Source organism: Physcomitrium patens, chromosome 19 (genome assembly GCF_059467195.1).
Source record: "Physcomitrium patens ecotype Gransden chromosome 19, ASM5946719v1, whole genome shotgun sequence".
NCBI classification, from domain to species: Eukaryota; Viridiplantae; Streptophyta; class Bryopsida; order Funariales; family Funariaceae; genus Physcomitrium; species Physcomitrium patens.
The window spans coordinates 2,589,676-2,608,242 of NC_143428.1; the positions used below are offsets into that span (position 1 = coordinate 2,589,676).

General features: G+C 37.4%; 2 protein-coding genes across 4 annotated transcripts; both read right to left on the reverse strand.

Annotated features, from left to right (window-relative positions):
• Nucleotides 1–2,077: 2,077 nt before the first annotated feature.
• Nucleotides 2,078–4,920, reverse strand: LOC112295686 (uncharacterized protein ycf36). The gene is made up of 6 exons (XM_024547536.3): nt 4,681–4,920; nt 3,951–4,159; nt 3,489–3,832; nt 3,245–3,273; nt 3,051–3,107; nt 2,078–2,775 (listed from the first exon to the last, which is right to left on the reverse strand). Exons 2-6 carry the CDS (start codon nt 4,145–4,147, stop codon nt 2,503–2,505), a joined length of 900 nt encoding a protein of 299 aa, XP_024403304.2. The 5' UTR covers nt 4,148–4,159; nt 4,681–4,920; the 3' UTR covers nt 2,078–2,502.
• A 3,256-nt stretch (nt 4,921–8,176) lies between these two features.
• LOC112272645 (ABC transporter B family member 26, chloroplastic) lies at nt 8,177–15,535 on the reverse strand. 3 transcript variants are annotated; one of them, XM_024500612.3, is made up of 18 exons: nt 15,358–15,535; nt 13,615–14,203; nt 13,267–13,508; nt 12,966–13,093; nt 12,633–12,675; nt 12,474–12,518; nt 12,073–12,195; nt 11,757–11,860; nt 11,262–11,387; nt 11,056–11,158; nt 10,469–10,679; nt 10,210–10,340; nt 9,955–10,029; nt 9,607–9,681; nt 9,155–9,436; nt 8,874–8,944; nt 8,615–8,675; nt 8,177–8,461 (listed from the first exon to the last, which is right to left on the reverse strand). In XM_024500612.3, exons 2-18 carry the CDS (start codon nt 14,015–14,017, stop codon nt 8,378–8,380), a joined length of 2,307 nt encoding a protein of 768 aa, XP_024356380.1. In that variant the 5' UTR covers nt 14,018–14,203; nt 15,358–15,535; the 3' UTR covers nt 8,177–8,377. The 3 variants fall into 3 exon arrangements, with proteins under 3 accessions (XP_024356380.1, XP_090100679.1, XP_090100681.1); XM_090244553.1 differs by having other exon boundaries at nt 15,345–15,523; XM_090244555.1 differs by having other exon boundaries at nt 15,141–15,501.
• Between the last annotated feature and the right edge of the window lie 3,032 nt (nt 15,536–18,567).

The window sequence follows — 18,567 nt, forward strand, 5'->3', positions numbered from 1 at the left end:
TTATTTTCTAGAAATTATTTTTTAAAAATATTACTTGGAGCTTATAAAACATTAATTATGTATTAGTATTATATTAAAAAAAAAATTGTGAGGTATCTTATGTCTTTTATTTGGAATTATTAAAACATGACCTATAACTTGATTTTATTAATTTTTATCTTTGTGAATCTCTATATGTATGTACAGATCATGGGTATATGCAATTTTGTATGAATATACAATCATATATTGCATTTAAGTATAGTATGATTGTAATCTATAGAAAAAATCATATAAGATACCAAAAATATATATTATATATTTTAAATTAATTGATTTTTTTTTTAATGAAAACAATCTTAGTCTTTTATCCTTGATTTTCGATTGTCAGGTTAGATATTAGACATATAAATTCAATATGGAATTAGATATGTGCATTTTTACAAAGCTATTGAGATCAAAGTTTGTTTCTTGATTACTATTGTTTATTTGTGTTTTTAAAAAAGCGAACTGAAACATTTCTTACACATTTACACACACCCACATGTGTGTATATATATAGATGAAGTTTCATGTTTCTCAACTGTATAATCTGTCATAATATTAAGGTTTCTGTATTCCATATTTAACAATAAATAATAAGTAAATAAAATTCTGTAAGCAGGACTGGGCATGAAAGATTCGTACAGAGATTCTTATTTTGTGTTGCTTTGATTTGATCAGAAGCAGTTTATTTCAACATGGGGTGTTTTTGATGGTACTTGTATTTTGTTTCATCACTAAAGTCTTGAACATCACAAAATCGATACGTTTTTTGTGTTAGCAACCCATATCAATCTCATTTCGTCATATTTTCACGAAACTATTTGAGGGACTTGAATAATAAATCACACTACTGTCTTCACATGTGGGTTCATTTTTACCATCTTTCCATTCGAAAATAAATTGTAAGAATTGAAAAAATGTCTTCATTTACAAATGTCATTCGTAGGCAAGCTCCAATTGACACACCAGCTCACAAGTGTAAAGCCGTAAGGAATAACAAAAGAAAGCATATGTATAACTACATTCTAGATACATTCTCTCAGAGCTACCAACTATTTTTAACTATTCCTCGCCATGGGAACTAAAGAATGAAGTGATCGAGAAATGACTGGATTTCTCTGCGGAGATTTAAATGCAACCATGTTCCTGATTTAAAATTCCCCGATTCGACCACCGTCTCCTGATATCTCTAAGTTTTATTTCGATCCATTACTCGTCGTCCCCTAACTTGTCTCAATCTCTAGTGATGTTCAAGACTAATCAGAGTTCAGTGAGACCCGTTTGAAGCTAGTAAAACACAAATCAAGTGGCGATGGATTTCCCTGACGAGCTTGAGAAGTCCCTGAATCCGCAATAGCAGAAGTATGTGCGGGACACTACGTCTGTGGGGGGGCACTGCTGTGTAAGTAGAGGAACTTCCAGACCCTCATGTATTTGTAGCTGATATGCCAGGTCTGAAGCCTGCAGATGTTATGGTACTGCACATTTCTGTCTACATCCTCGGTTCTCTACTGGCTATTCCATGCAACAGTCGCTCCGTTGGTTCGTTTGACTACGCATTCTTTACACTTTTGATATGATCTTTGCTGGATTGCTTGTTAGATGAATGAACGAGGGTTGACATGTGGTTCTACTTGATTTGTTACTCGTGACAGATACGCTGGGGTACTGACATTCACGGCAATGTGCTTGTCATCGGGGGTACATGGTAGCATGAGGAGCCAGACCCCAGAGTGAAATATGTTCGCATGAAGCGGAGCTCAGGCTCATCCACACAAAAATTCACAATTCCTCATGGCAACCTCGACTGCCAACCTCGTTCCTCCCTTATCTAATTTCCATGATAATAGACTGCAAAAACAACTCCTCAAATGTAATCACAAGGTCAGTAGTCCCAAAATAAAAACAAGTTGATGCATGTTCCGCCATACATACAACGGTACAACCTGATACCCACTGATTCCCTAATTTTGATTTTCTAGCTAGTTCACTAAAAACACAGTCGAACCAGTAGGAACATGAGAGTAATCAATACCTAACAACAACACAGATAAAGCTCTCAAATTAAGCTTTTACTTTCAGCTTTACAAAGTAATGATAAATATACATGTGGTCATCTACAAATATAGATATATATATATATATATATATATACAACACGTTAATCATATATTAAACACGATTCTACAAGTCCTATTGCATCTTTAGCTACTTTACATTTGAATCACTTGAACAAATGATCGAAGTGAAACTTGCGGAGGAAAGAAAAATGAACCACCAAAAGCTAACTAGCACGAAGAAGCTTTAAGACAGCAATATTTGTGGCCCATCAAAAATCATTGACCGGCCATCAATCATAGTTTCCAATAATGGGTGAAGTCTGTCAAAGACGTGGAGAATTGATCCATGATCCACCTCCTCGGAAGAGGAACGAGATCAGCCGAATTTTCGTCGAATAGGAAAAGTGGAATACCAGCTTCAGCGACAGTAGTCAAACAAAGCGGGTGTGGGAGCAGCGGCACTGGCGTGAGAAAGGTGGTCGTCTCTAGCAAATGCTTCGGGTTCATAACGACGGGCTGCTGCATCGCTATAAGACAGTCTGGAGGTTCCACCAAAGGTCTCGGCGGTATCTTCTGCAAGGTCAATGGGTGGCGGAGGCCCATGAAGCATGTACATGGCACCAACAATAGTGACCAAGGAGATGGCAAGTCCCACCAAGGTGACTTTCATTCGACGTAAGGCAGGCTTGACCTGCATAAAAGTGCACATCTATGGTTAACATGCATCACGGATTCTCTAGTTTACCAGTCCAAACATCTGCAACAATTTCCCATGAACCTTGAAAACGAAGCAAAAAACAAAACAACTGGTAATGCAGTGTGATTCAGGCATGATCCATGTACAGTGATCTCTGACCCTTCGTCCCAAAGCAAAGTTTCAGTTTGTGACTGCTATAGTGGAAGCAGGAACACATTTTATGGATAAAAACATGTTGGGATTGGTGATTCATCCTGATCAGTACCAACCTTAAAAGAGCCCAGTAAGCGATCCCGAGCCAACACTTCTGGGGGTTTCACCCATACCTACATGCAAATAAGTGGCAACAGAAACATCAGCACCGAACCTAACGTATCTTCTTCACGCAAACCTGCTGCATCCATAGAAACGTCAGAGAACTCGAGAAGAATCTACGGACTTCAAAATATACGTAAGTACTAACCTGACCATCATACCATCCAGTCTCCTCATCTGCAGGACACAGGCAACAACAACATATTAGACCAGTCCATCACCTATTCATGAGTTCAATTTGTTTGATGAATTTCAAAATGACTCATTAAAAGACGAGAAAATCAGAATAAATTCGATCCAAAATCCCACAGCAGTGAAATGAAATTGACACATCAAATCAATAAAATGAAATTTGTGAGAGGAAAGCATGGAACGAAGGAGAGAGATATCACATTCTACTGTTGCGCTGAATAGTCGGTTGCCAATGTAGGCCCAACCCAGGTAAAGGCGGAGCGTCACAACTGTGGCGGCCAGCATTCCGCCACAAGAAGCTCCCATACAACACTTCAAGAATTCTTGCTTCGCGTCAATGCTCAGGGCAGCGATTGGGTAGCCAACAAAAGCAGAGATACCGACTGTAACGGCTGTCATTCTGATCCCAAAGGACAGGAGATCGTCGGTTGCCCATGCAAACAACCCTGTCTCATTCAGCATTTGGTACTCATTCACGGGTTGCTGCTCCCATGGAACCGGGCACTCTATTGTATTCCCATCCCTTGCAAACATGGGATCATATCTGCAACACACAAGGAGGGGATCGAGGGTCAAAGTGAAATTAGATTTTGACCCATCTTACTTCATAACACAAGGTGGTTGAAGAGACAAATGAATTACTTGAGATAGGTTAAGTGCACCTCGGGGACTTGTCTCCCGAATTTCCTCCTTTCTTTCGCCCCTGTGCCTTCACAACAAATTCGTGTTTACTGCCTTCTCGCATTGGGCATGACACCCCAATTCTACTCAAAGGAGCAAAAAGTTCTGGCGTAAGCTTCAGAGAAGAATGCGAGGAAACCGTTCGGACATTCCAGTTCACGAGATGCGTCGTCGCCATCAGAAAAACCAGCTACAAACAAGAAAATTTCGCCCTCAGACAGGAAAGAGAGTTCGGCAGCGGGAGTATAAATAAATAAATAAATAAAATATTTCATGGAAAATATCAACTCAGAAATCGACAAAGAGAAGTTGGATAAATACAAGAAACTAGTGTGAAAACCACTGCAACTGTACTCCGACGTATCTGTCTAAACCTCTGTAAAGCATCGAAACTGCCGACGACAGGAGCACTCCACCAGCTCTCCGAGCAAAATTCCACGACAGAAACAAGTCCACCAAAAAAAACCTAAAATACCCTCAACCGGAGAAATCTCCAAGTCATCACACCCACTTCCATATCGTAAGACCTCTCAGGAAAGCTCGAAACCCCGAAACCTTCAGTACAACAGTTCTCAAGGTCCCGAAAAAAGGTCCCGAAAGCACTCCCCAACGAGTCAGCATGCGCGATCACCCAAACACACGAAATCGCTGATAGCTATGAGCCCGATGAACTCGTTACAAACTCAAAAAGCGTCGCAGAAGCATGCTCACCTCGCTACCCGGACGATCCTCCGAGGAAACAAAACAAGCCCCCCCTCCCCGAACGAAAGAGAAAAAACGGGATGTTTGCGCAACTACTTGAACCACGCGTCGAAACGAATCGAGACCCAGAAAACAAAATTCACGGGACGATGAGCTGTGAGCGAAACGAGGAGGCTCGTGCGAAGACGGAGGAGAGTCGGGGGGAGGCACCAGAAACTGGAGGTTGCGAGGAGGGCGATGGCGATGGCGATGGTGGAGTATACCCAACGCCAAACACACACAAAAAAAACAACACTCTCCATGGTCCCACGGTCATGGGTGCCCGCGGTCCCCCGGCCCGGTGAACTACCAGGTCGCCCCCGCAGCCTGACCCCCCGATTTTGGTATATTTTGTAAAGACGGCTTAGACTTGATACGACACGTCATCATGGCTGTGCTGAGCTGGAAGTCCAGGTGGCAGAATTAGTCTCTCCTCTCTTTTGTCTTGATCCACTTTAATGGGTGTCTGTGTAGAGATTGTGTTTGATTGGGGCATGATACTGCGAAGTTGGAACGTCGCATTTATTGGAGGTGGTTAATGTTGAATGTCATTTTTAACAGAAATGAAATTGTATTTTATTTATATTTATCAATAAATAAATAAGAGTGTTGAGATGTATGTGTTATAATATAAGACCATGGACGTTCAAATCATATCAATTGGAAAATTTAATTGGAATGTATTGTTCTTTACAATTTCAAAGTATTTTGATATATAGAATTTCAAAGCCACTGTATTTATTTGTGAATATATATATATATATATATATATATATATATGTATATTTCAATGATAAAGATTTTACAATGAACATTTCAATATTATGGCTAAAAAAGATTGATTGTCATTACATGGTTATTAATAAATAAAAATTAACTACAAAAAAATAATAGATTGCATACAAGAAAAAATTAATTAAATGTTCAAATTAAATTCATAGGAACTAAAAAAATAAAAATAAACATTTAATAATTACATATAAGTATTAAAATAATACATGTCTAAAACTTACAAAGATTTAAGTTTTTATTATTCATTATGTTATTTAAGATTCAAATATTACAGACTTTTGAAAAAAAAACCTGCAATTTTAAGTATATTGATTATTTTCCTTATTCTATTTTTATAGTTTAATTTCTAAAAATTAGAGGTAATTTTTCGCTTATATATGTATATGATGAACTGTAAGAAGAACAGACAAACAAGCTTAGTTTTTTTATTTTTTTATTATGAATCTTTTATAATTGATTGGATTGTTTTAGACTTCAATTATATTCTACAAAAACCTCTTAAAAAACACTAATGTTCTTTTTTAATTTTATAAAAATATTTTTTTTAAGTACCTAAAAAATGGCTAACTCTGCAGTTATTTTTAGATTTAAGGAAATAAAAAATGCAATTTAATATATATGTATATTTTTGTGTGTAACAATAATAAGAAAATAATATAATATAATATAAAATACAAAACAATACAAATCAAAACAAATAAACTTGTAATTTTTTTTAATTAATATAAAGTTGGTTAATTCAAACAATCAACAAAGAACTTTATATAAGTTCTATATTAATTATTGTGAATTATAATACTTAGAATTTTTTTCTTAAAACATGTTTATAATTCTCATGAACTTTAACTATTTTTTGTTCTGATTTTTTTTAAAGCAATTACTGGTAAATATATTTTTCTTTATTTCTTTTTATCTTAAAGAAACATTTTTTTCTATTTTCAATCAATATTCTCTTACTTTGAAATCATCTTTCATAATTAAAATTTACTACATTGGTCAATTAAAAATGAGTGACAAATGATAAAAAAATAATAAATAGACAAGTTTATTTCTTCTTCTTTGCTCTCATTTAGAATTTTTGTTTTCTTGTTTACGACAAATATACTTTGATTGATTGCAAAAAAAAAAAAAAAAAAAAAAAAAAAGTTTTAGTAGAACATTAGATATTTAATATCACAATGTATGCATAAAAAACAAGAATTGCTATCATGCTTATTGAAGTGGTCATCTTCATTGCCAAAAGCTAATATGCAAATCATACAGCACATTGCTAGAGCTCGTCTGCACTTAGTTAAGGGATAAAAAATGCCCTCTATGAATTATAAACTTTGTCTCTTTTATTGACTTCTAGGAAAATTTTGTACTTTTTTAGTTTTTTAAGTTTTTTCTTTTTTCTTTTTTTTCCTTATTCTTGTCTTCTTAACATTTGGTTTAGTTTTAGTTAAATAAATATTTAAATCAATTGAAGGTAATTAGGATCAAGGCTCCTTCCCTTTATCTCACTCTATCGTATCTTTAAAAGTTACAAAAAACCACAAAACATACTAAAATATTCAAAATTTAAAAATTGCCCAAGAGTAAGCTCCATCTATTTTATAAAAACACAACAAGGGGTATAAATCAACATGATAAGAAATTAGCCTTTTGATTGGCTGTCCTAATAATCCTTCATAGGTAAGTCATATGCACAATGCATTGAAATAGTTGATGTTGGAGGGAGGTCCTTTAGTAAAGTATGTAATGATAAGGCTATTTCTCACTATCTTTCTTGGTGTTTACTAATTATGGTGTCTCCCTTGCAATGACTCCAATCGTACTTGTATTTGAAATTTGAGCTCTTAGTGACTTTGTGACTTGCACTTTGTTGATTTTCAAGTAAGCATTGATTTCTGATCAACAACCACCTTTATATAAAACACATGAGTGAATGACTTAGCACAATTTTTACTTTCTTGTGATTAAACTTCAGGAATAGTTCCTTGAACAAAATTAACTAAATTTTTACATATTTTCCATAACTGCACAGATTCTAGATGCATTCTAGATCTAGCATAAAATGCATGGCGAAACATGGGCAATGTTGCTGCTTCTGCTGCACAGACCATAGAACTGCCAGGTCTACGGCTATCGCCGTGCCATCACCACTCCCATTGCTTGAAAAGCCAAAGACCGCAAGACAACTAACTTATGTGACCCATGTGATTTGTCGAATCTAAGTTGTCCGTGAAGTTTATTATTTTTCTAGGAAAGTGGCAAAAGAACTTCCTCAACATTGTTGTGATCTACAAGGTCCTATCAAATCCGAAATATTTAACGTTGCACTTCCTCAACCATTCTAGCAGAGAACTGAAATGGTAACACCAGCTACACCTGGACAAGCTCAATCGTACGCCGTGTAATTGATGCAGGACCCCCAAGCAGAGAAAAGGGTGGCGGAGATTCTACACCCCCTAGTTATACACCTGATCACGCATTGTATCATTCAAACCTGCATCGTAGGCACCAAACTACGCCTAAGAGCACTCCTCCATGAATCCCGTGGGCATCTTCGTAAAGCGAGACGACCTTGTGTGGCGTTACACATTTCAAGGAATCTTAAAATATTTCTAGTAAAAACAGTTTGATTCAATGCGAAGTTCCATGTGAAGACAATTGGCAAACATTATGCTTTACATCAGGTAACTGTTTTACTTTTATTTATTTATTTATTTATTTATTTATTTGTATTTTCATCTTTTGGAAAACTCCACAAGTGCATGGACGCCTTCATGTCCACACCTATCGTTTTCACATGGATTCAGAACAGCTGTAGAGATGAATAGTTATGAACAAGTGCCGCTTAAGAAATCAACACTTGTCAGAGCAAAGCCTTTCTCTACTGAGACAATGTACTAAGTTGTCGTTTGGTTAACCGAGCGTAATCGCCATCTAATTTAAGCAACTCCTCGTGACTGCCCGTCTGAAAATCACATCCAACAAGCAAATTACTTTTAGAATGACACAATATCGTCGTTACTTCAGCTTTCTCAGCAGGTGTAGCATAATGGAGCATGCAAATAAACAGAGATACGCCCAGAAACAAATGCACTTCTACACTTGCTATAGGACATACCTCAGAAACCTGGCCATTTGTCATAACCACGATGCGATCTGCAGCACGTATTGTTGATAGCCTGTCGAAACAGCAGACCACCGTTTCCATTTAATTACCAAATGTTCAGTGTCCCCCCCCCCCAAAAAAAAAATATATATATATATATATATAAAATAAAATAAAATAAAACCTTTAGATGTAGTATTAAAGTTTTCCAAGGCCCAGAAGAACACCTGGAATTGATGCAGGGTGTTTAGGGACATTTAGATTAATTTACCTGTGAGCAATTACTAAAACAGTGCGCTTATTTCTGCCTCCATCTCCTCGCATAGCGCGATCTAATGCTTTCTGCATTTGGTATTGAGAATTAACAAGTTTGAGCAGATGTGAGAGGCAGAGTAAAACATTTTGGAAAGAATCGTATAACGCTATGAACTTATGTGTCTAGAATTTCTCTAGGATCAGAAACATGAATCACAAAAACCGTGTCTTTGCACAACTAAGAAACCAGATTTATATTAAATGAAAGCAGAGAGAGGAAGTATGGAAGTCAATAACCTGCACAAGATGTTCACTCTCGGCATCAAGAGCACTTGTCGCCTCATCAAGAACCAAAATAGCAGGATCCCTTAGGAGGGCTCTGGCAATAGCAATTCGTTGCTTCTGACCCCCACTCAACCGAGTGTTATCAACCATCGTTTTGTACCCATCTGGAAGGGAGATGATGAAATCATGAGCATTTGCCAGCTTAGCAGCCCGCTCAATCTCCATCTGGTCAACATCGCCGTCGCAGCCATATGCAATGTTGGATGCTATATCCATGCTGAACAGTCGAGGCTCCTGTTGGAAAATGTGAAATATGTAATATCAGAATAGTCAATAAACCTCATAGGTCATGCTGATTGAGCACAAAGAAATGATTTGGAACTGATAGCGACTAATATGTGCAGCAATAAGTTCCAAAATTAAAGCAAAACTCACATGCATGAATTGTTCTATAACGATATTACCTGGCTCACAACCCCAAGTTGCTTCCTGAACCATCGTATATCGAGGTCTTGCAGGGGAACCCCATCTACCACGACCTGCACATGATTTTTCTTACCAGTCACCATAAATAATGCCAGAAAATACAGTCCCACGATAGCCAACTTATATATGCACCAAATAGAAAGCTGTGACTTCTTGCGTATGTGCCTTGATTGACTGTCATTGAACGCACTAGTGACCTGTTAGTTTTAGACTCGAACAATCACCTACAAATGTACTTAACAAACAAGCCACTGCATCCATTACATTACAAGTTGATGTAAACAAAATAGTCGCATCACAAAACGCTGGAAGTAATGAAGGTTTACCTGTCCACTCGAAGGTTCATAGAGACGTAGAAGTAAACTCACAAGAGTGCTTTTCCCACTGCCACTCAGGCCGACCTGTAACATGCGAAACGAAGCATTTTTAAAGAGTGTCTCTCAATTATCAACTGAAGATGAACCAACGGACCCATCCTTTCCAAGAACACCTTTAAACGAACTCATAATTCGTAAATTCTCGTTACATCTCTTTTCAAGCAGAGGTTTAACAATGTAACGTTCCCTCGATTTGATGCTCACCACAGCTACAAGTTCACCACTGTTGATGGTTAGGTTCACATTTTGAAGCACGGGAACCTTAGGTCGAGTAGGGTAACTGAACGAGATGTCGACAAATTGTACGCATCCTTGAACATTTGGAAGAGTGATACCTGAGGCACAAAAACCAGACTTGTCAGATTTATTTCCAGTTCGTCCCACTCGGATCACTATGAAGAAAAAACTCCTCACTTCGACTGTGAAGATATAAGCCACTAGTAACCGAGCATTTTAAAAGTACCTGGAGCAGTCAGCTGGAGGCTTGGTGGAAGGTCAAGGAGCTGGAAAACCTTCTCACTGGCACCTATGGCTTGCATCAAAGAAGCCCAATGGTCGCCCACCCACCAGGTGGAGTGTACAACCCATTCAGAGTAAAGAATAAATTTTGTAAGTTTCTCAGCACTAATTTGACCGGACATCACGAAGCCGCCTCCAATTATCAGTGCAACCACCTACACAAAAGAGTAACAGTGTACCAAAATCACTCTCGCTTATCTCTGTTACAGAAAAGAACAAGTTTACAAGATCACCATGTTATTTACGTTGACCAACTTCTATCTGTGGCCGCAACACAAGAAGTCAACCCTACTGATGCACTCATCAAAACAAATCAGCCGTTGAAAGCATAATTTTGTTTGAGTAAAATTCAAGCAGTGTTACTGACAGCCAACACGTTCAATAATATCAGAGGAATATCGATTAAAAGTCTCAAGTTAGACCTAAAACTCAGAACTGAACACAATGAAATCTACACCCATGGGGATAAACAATGAAGAAATTCACACATAGAAAATTGCTGACTCTGCTCGGACAGCAAATGGAGCCAACCTGAGTACCATGGTAAAGTGTGCAAGAGCTCAAAGTGCTAAACGCGTAGGCAATGTTCTGGCGAAGGTTAATCTCCATGAGCTTCTGTAACCACTTGCTGTACCTGCTCTACACCACATCACGAAGTTTAGCTCCACAGTTCATCAGAATCCTACAGAAATCCTAAAGCGCAATTATATGCGAGATTAGGAAAGACGGAGGTGGACCTTCCAACTTCTTGCTGTTCAGTACCGAAAGTGCGAACCACTCTTAAAAGTGAAAATGCCTCTTCTGCCACTTCATTGGCTGATGCAATTAAGTCTTGAGCAAACCTTGAAGTTCGTTTCTGATACCTAGTACACAGATCAAAAGTCAACCATGAGAAAGAAGCACTACCACTGCAATTCTCATGAACTACAGTACTACGCTCTTCTCCATTCAATGCTAACGCTTATATAAATGATCTAAGGTTCCGTTTGAAGGGAATGGTCGAGAAGACTCAACATGTAATATCTTCTATTACTGAAAGAAAAACAAAAACAAAAACAAAACAAAACAAACAAACAAAAAAAATAAAGAATAAAAAATCTTGATCCATTATCTTTTGAGAGACAAAAAGAAGTTCACATCAATGCGAAGTCTGTTCTGTTCTACAAGCTAAAACATGAGAGACAAATTCACAATAAACAAAACATGAGGATTTCAAGAGCAAAGACACAGACCGGCCATAAATTGTGGTTAAGAACCACATGAGGCTACAAACACCAAGAGTAGTCAATGCAAGCTGCCATGAGAGAGTTACAAGATACATGAACGCCCCTAAACCCTGCAAATGAAGAACTCAAAAGTTTCAGCAATGAATTTTGTGATTCCGGTTAAGGTTACATTATCCTAGGAAACAACATTTTTGACAAGAAACGCTGCCTTCTGATCAATATCGATTAGCCTACAATTCGAGGAAAAATCCCGATTCAATCTGTATTTAATAAATGGTGAATGGGGGAATTGAACAAGCACAGAAGGTTTATATGTTCTCACCTGAAGCCCGTTACGAAACATGATATTCAAATCATTGCCAATAATCCGTGACACTTGCTGACAATCTGATCCTAATCGGCTGGTAAGTGCCCCAACAGACTCCGCGTCAAAAAAAGCGATATCCTGTAATATAAAAATAAATAAAATAAAATAAAATAAAAAGCACGCTTGAGGTAACCACGTAACTTGTCTAATCTTGCCCTGAATATTACATCTAGCGCACTTTTTCAAAAATACAAATATATAATAGTTTCAGTCCTCAGTATTACTGCTCTCAACTTGGTTCTATCTCAGTAAAAATTCGTAAATAGGCTTCATCACGATCAAGAACTTGTTGTGAAATGCCTCATCTTCCTCATCGACCAACATTTCAGACAAAAGTTGATGCAAAGTATCAAGACCTGAGACAAAAGAGTAGAAAAAAGCAATTCCCGCATCCGCTTAACCTGCCATCAGATGAATCATGTCAGCCAGTAACACGATATGACAATATAAGACTACAAGGTATGAGGTAAAGGAAGAACATGAGGACTTTCACGAAAGAGTAGAAAATTCTATACCAAAATTTGATTCGCAATACCAAAGCAGCCCCCTCTTATTCCACTGCATCACACCAAAAAGTCAATTACAGCACAATTAATAATAGTTCAAACTCAAAAGTTCTCTTCAGAGCAGATCGACTAAAACGGAGTCACTTCAAGGAAAATCCCGAAAGAATGATTGCTATGTCTCAAAAGTACAACATAAAGTGAGCAATAGTGCTCCAGACTGACATTGACATAGAGAAGTTCAGCTTGTTCCCAAACAGCAAATCAGACCTTCTCTCTCTCTCTCACCCACACACACAAATATGTATGTATGAATATATATATAGTATCTATGGAAAAACCAACCTGAAAAGACCATATGTACAGCTCATTAAGACCAGCAGTTTTGCATTGCCATAAAAGTCACTTGTCATTCCCTTTTGTGCCGAGAAGATCATGGCTGCCACGAAATGAGGTATTGTAATCTCAGATAACTGTGTTTAGACAGATACACAGTGGGCGAGCAACGTTAGAGCTCTCATTTAACAACCTCGATTTTAAATCGCAACACGTGCAATCTGGTCCTCAGTCGAAACGATCACAAAGGTATGTCAACATAAGATCACCATACCAACGTTTTTTCCGCAACAGGGAGTGAGAAACTTACGGCTGCAATAACAAGAGCAGCGAAGGCCAAACCAATGATAAGCTTATCAGGAGAGATAAGAACCCATAGCCGCTGCATGGCGCCCGTGAAGGTTATGTTATGTGCCCTCTGATGCTGTCTCTCAATGACCCTCCACCAGCTTCCATTTGGAAAAAATGATCTGATCGCCTTCCAAAACAAGGACAAGCGCAATAGAAAACTCTGTTCCTCTGCATGCACTACGGACCCATTCCCTTCGTGGCCTGCATATGAAATGAAGAGTGCATTGCATCAGCGACCAGGCAGTATTGGACACGCTCAATATTTGTGAATCCATTTGATATCGCCTGAAATATAGCAATGACACACCTTTGGAATCATAGGATCCATTAGCACTCAGATCTGCAGAAGAGTAGAGAGCGCCATTGTCAGCTGCATTGCACACATGGCGGCAAGGATGCACCTTCCTGCGCACAACTTCTGACAATCCACTCCCATTACATCCACTCAGCGAATGTGAGGAATTCGAGGCCAAGGAATCAGTGGTCCCTCGTTTCGGTACTACGCTCACTCTGTCCCGTAGACTTCTTTCACTCTGGCTACACCACTTCGCAAGATGCGCCCTGCGACCTGTCACTCCTACGTTGTTTGCTTTCGATTGCCTTGCCCACTGGTGTTTCCTTGAAGAGGACTTGCGGAATTTCTGACAATTTAATTGAGGACTAAGTGTGCCGGGCTGCCATGACAGCAGCCCAGGAGGTGCCGTGTCCATAGAACGCTGTCTTACTTATGTGATGTCTAGGATAGAAATTTTTGCTTGACGAGCCCACCCATGGACAGCAGGTGATGCATATAAATACCGAGTCTACATATTTATTTTTCCATTCACTCAGATCATGAATCGTGCGTTCACGTGTCGGGACAAAGATCGGAGAAGAACAGGTAGCCAATTTTGTACCTGGCATACAACAAGAGAAACTGGGGTATAAATAAATATGCTTCTACTGTGAGCTCAAAGTAATGCACTAAGCTGAACCTCACGTTCAAAATCGGTCGTAGAGGCAGGGAACATGACGAACAATAAGTTTTACAATCCCTGAAAATAACAGCAGTGGCAGTGATTGCAGTCTTGTGGAAAGAGATATCCACCAATTCATTTCATTAAGAGTATAACAAGACATTCGGCACGGTGTATAGTCCAATTGCAAATGATTGTAGTTATAAAAACCCACGATTACTTTGCACTGCCATGTTGCTCTAATTTCTCCACAAATCAGGATCAAATCAACCACATGTGTCTGAAGTGGCCAAGACAATACTTCCACTACATGACACAATACGTATGCATGACTGCTAAACTACGCTCATGGGAAGAGGGAAAGAGAAATTCAAAGAATAGAAAAATCCCCCAAGGTCAGCGCTACTTTCTCGTAATTCCTCAGAGGAGGCATTGCCCTTGCATGCATCCCTCCCAGTCAGCCTCTACCGAAGCCTTGAGCCAAGAATACAACCACCCTTGCGGAGACACTTCACCCTAATCCCATCCCTCTCAGAACATCGACCTGCCAATTGAAGGAAGCCAAAAAAAGCAGCAGCGAAATTCTAAACAAGCTCCGAAACAGTCCCTTACACTCCGCCACAAAACACATGGTGAACCCCAAACGCGGCCACACTACGTTTCCCAGATTCCCATTCCTGTTGACAATCCGCTCTCTAAAAATGACTCGACCAGCTCACCTGCGGGCACATCTTCCAACTTGCAGACTGCTGACAACCACAACAAAATGGTAAAAGGAAAAAGAAGAAAAAAATGCACCATTACAAGAGCTCACAATCCACACACACACACACACACACACACACATACGGGAAAGGGTAGAAATTCCTCCGCCAACCTCAGCTGTGCAATCCAGCACACAAAAACCAAACTAACACAGATCGCCAATCCTCGAACAGGCTAGGTCAAACCAGGTTTCACTCCCGTAAGAAAAACAATTGAACGAGGGTAGAGCAATCTCCAAGCTCTAACCAGCCCTCAAGCACCGAAGAAGCCCCACACATCACTCAACCACAAAGGCCTTGAATGAAGGAGAACCCACATCAACAACAAACCTGGCGATGGATTCAATCAGTGCTCTCAATGCAACAATGACAGCAGTGCCATGAGAAACCCAAGTGGTACAAAATTGCCTCCCGGCGCAGAAATCAACACTGAGGCCTTGGAAGTGAGTGCGAAGCGCAGATGCGGAGTGTAGAAGATTGAGAGAGGGAATCAGGAATCAGAAGCAATGGCGAGGGGAGAGACGTCGAAGTGAGACGTAGTGCTTGCGGGGGGGGGGGGGCAGATGGCCGTGTTGTTTCCCCAAAATGACCGGGTAACCGGACAAACCGGTCGAACTGGATAAGCCACCGTGTCCCCTACTCACACACTTTCTGCAGGACCCCGTGTGGGTCACTTTTGGTCCTAATGGAGCTGCTGCCCTTCCCCATTGGCTGCCTTCTTCAGGCAATGTGGCTAACTCCCACTGGGTTGTTCACACTACCCTCGGGAACACACTCCAGGTACCATTAATTTACTGCATTACACAGTGCCCCACACTTACACTACAAATGGACCCAAAATCCCCCCTTTTTATTTTCTGTTTGTGGGTATGTTGTAGTGCATGCCCCTGATGCTAAAAACCACCCAAACTACCACCTTTTCTAGCAGCAGGTGATGTTCAAAATGATCAAACACTGGGTGTCCCAACCAAGGCATGAGTCCCATATTTTGAACTGATTTTTGGGGTATTGTAAGGTTAGTTCTTTTGTGTGATGACAGGAGGGGTAATTTAGTCTTGTGTGTGAAATAGGAGCAGTGGGCACATCTTTTCCATGTGTGGGCTGAGCTTCCTGCCATGAGGCAGCCACATCTTTGCTTTATTATTCCTCCAATGAATCCCAAAGCAGTGGCACACACATTTTGCAGCCTCCTCCCAATGCCTTTTTTTCTTTTTCTTTCTTTTTTTTTTTTTTTGCTGCTGGGCAGACCTCTGCTGGGCAGCTTGGGGGAGAAAAATATGTTGCCACTGATGGTACTAAAGTTAGCCCTATGCATATAGTTTGATTGAAAGAAAGTTTTAGGCTCATGTGAGATACTAGAGATACTAGGTTGAAAATATTTCAGATCCCAAAAGGTGGTTTCATAATGTCTCAAGATATTTTCAAGTTTTTGTAACAGCAACATTTTTTTTTTATATATATATTTTTATCTTTGTCTTTTTAATGAATAATTTATATATTGAGGGAGGAGGAAAAGGGAAGGACTTTTTTTATTTTATTTTATTTTTTGTTCTGGTAGCTGTGCTTTCAGGCATGGAAATCAAGTTAAATGTGCCTTTGATTGACCATAAATATCTTCCATTCTGTTTGATCCAGTTCATTCTCCATTTTTAATCCTCACAAGTGCTTTGAATTAGTGGCTAAACATTTGTGATTTTTTTTGAAAACAAAGAAGTGCAATGTAAAATATAATACATGATTTATTCAAAAAAAAGGGTTTACTATCAGTATAAAAAAACTATATAATGCATATATGTGTTATTAATTGAATAAACTTAGTATCTTGAAACAAATATGTACATGGTTATATAAAATTGCTATATTACAAAATGAAATAAAATAAAATAAATTGAGCATGCAAATCAACTTTTAAATAATTAAACTTAAAATGAAGGTATGAATGTATGTGTAAAGATTTATACTTATATACATAGTTTGATATAGCTGTGCCTTTTTCAAAAAGAAGTTTTCTTTGATATTAAAGAAAAAAAAAAGTGGATTTCATGCTTGGGACTTGGACAGGTGGGACTGAAAAAATCATTGAAGTGAATGTTTATAGTTCTATTATATATTTTTACATATATAGCAATAATATGTGGAAGATTATTTTATCAAATCAATTATGTCTTTTATTTTTTACATTCTAAAATCTATTTATTTTTCAATTTATTGATATAAATGTTGATATTTTTTAATATTGCAATAAAAAATCCTAAATATTTTTAAATATGTTTTATTATCGAAATAGTAATTTACTTATGCTGTTCATAATTCTTATATAAAAAATAAATTAAATTATACTAGTGCATGTATAAGTTAATTTTTTAGATATAAAAGTTAGTAAGGGACACTTTATATTTAAGAGACAAGATGAGAGGTCTCAAGTTCAAAACGTTTTTATTGGTTGAAATCAAAAAGCCTCTTCAAGTTAGCTTCATACTTAGAAAAATAAGACCCAAGGCTCTAAAAAAAAAAAAAAAAATGGATAGAATGCATTTTTCTCTACATGGCATGAAGAACATTGTTCCTTGGAATTTTAATTAGATGCATCTTAAAGACATGACTTTAAGAAAAAATCAAGAAGCTATATCAAAAAATATTTAATATAACCATTAAAAAAATAAAAATAAATAAATTATTGTATAGTTATTATAATTTTTTGAAATAAGATGTGAATTATTGTATTTAAGCTTGTAATAAAAAATATATATTTGATTAATTTCATGGCTTCATCTCACTTTATACTATATCCAAAGGACAAGGCTTCTTAACAATGGCTTTTCATCACCAAGCAAGGGACCTTAATAAGGCTTTTAAACTATGGTCTTTTAAAGTAGGCTTCTAGGTGTAAAGTGTCTCTAACTTTATAAATTTATTAATAACTAATTGAAATGATAAATGAGAAAAAAAAATTAATATTGTAAAAATAAAAATGCTTGACCGTAGAGAATTTGCACAAATAAAGAAAGAATAATATCAAATTAAATTAAACGAAATTGGGAGAAAAAAAGACTAGATAAGAACCATCTATAAAAAAAAATGAAGAATAATGAATTTTTAAAATCGTTTATAGAAGAATAGTGAATAAAATTATAGTATTAAATAGAAATATATTCAACCTTTATTATATTAGACCTCTTTGGATCAAAAACATTGTTACTTTATATTATAGTTAATTATATAGTAATCACTATATTGTGCAATATAATGTAGGTGGTGCAAATTGGGATTGGCAAAATGATTTTACTATAAACCAAAGTTTAACAAGGTTTATAAACTTAAAAATATTTATAAGTTTATAGGTTTATAAACTTATGAGCTTATAGATGTACATAAAGTTGTAGATAATTTAGACAATAATTCTTAAGTGATGTAGATCTAATTAATAGAGAATAAAAAATTATTATTGTTTTTTTTTTAAATCAATCATCTCAAAGAATTGTATGAATAATAAATATTTATATAATGTTTATTTAAATATATTATTAAAATTTATTGGCC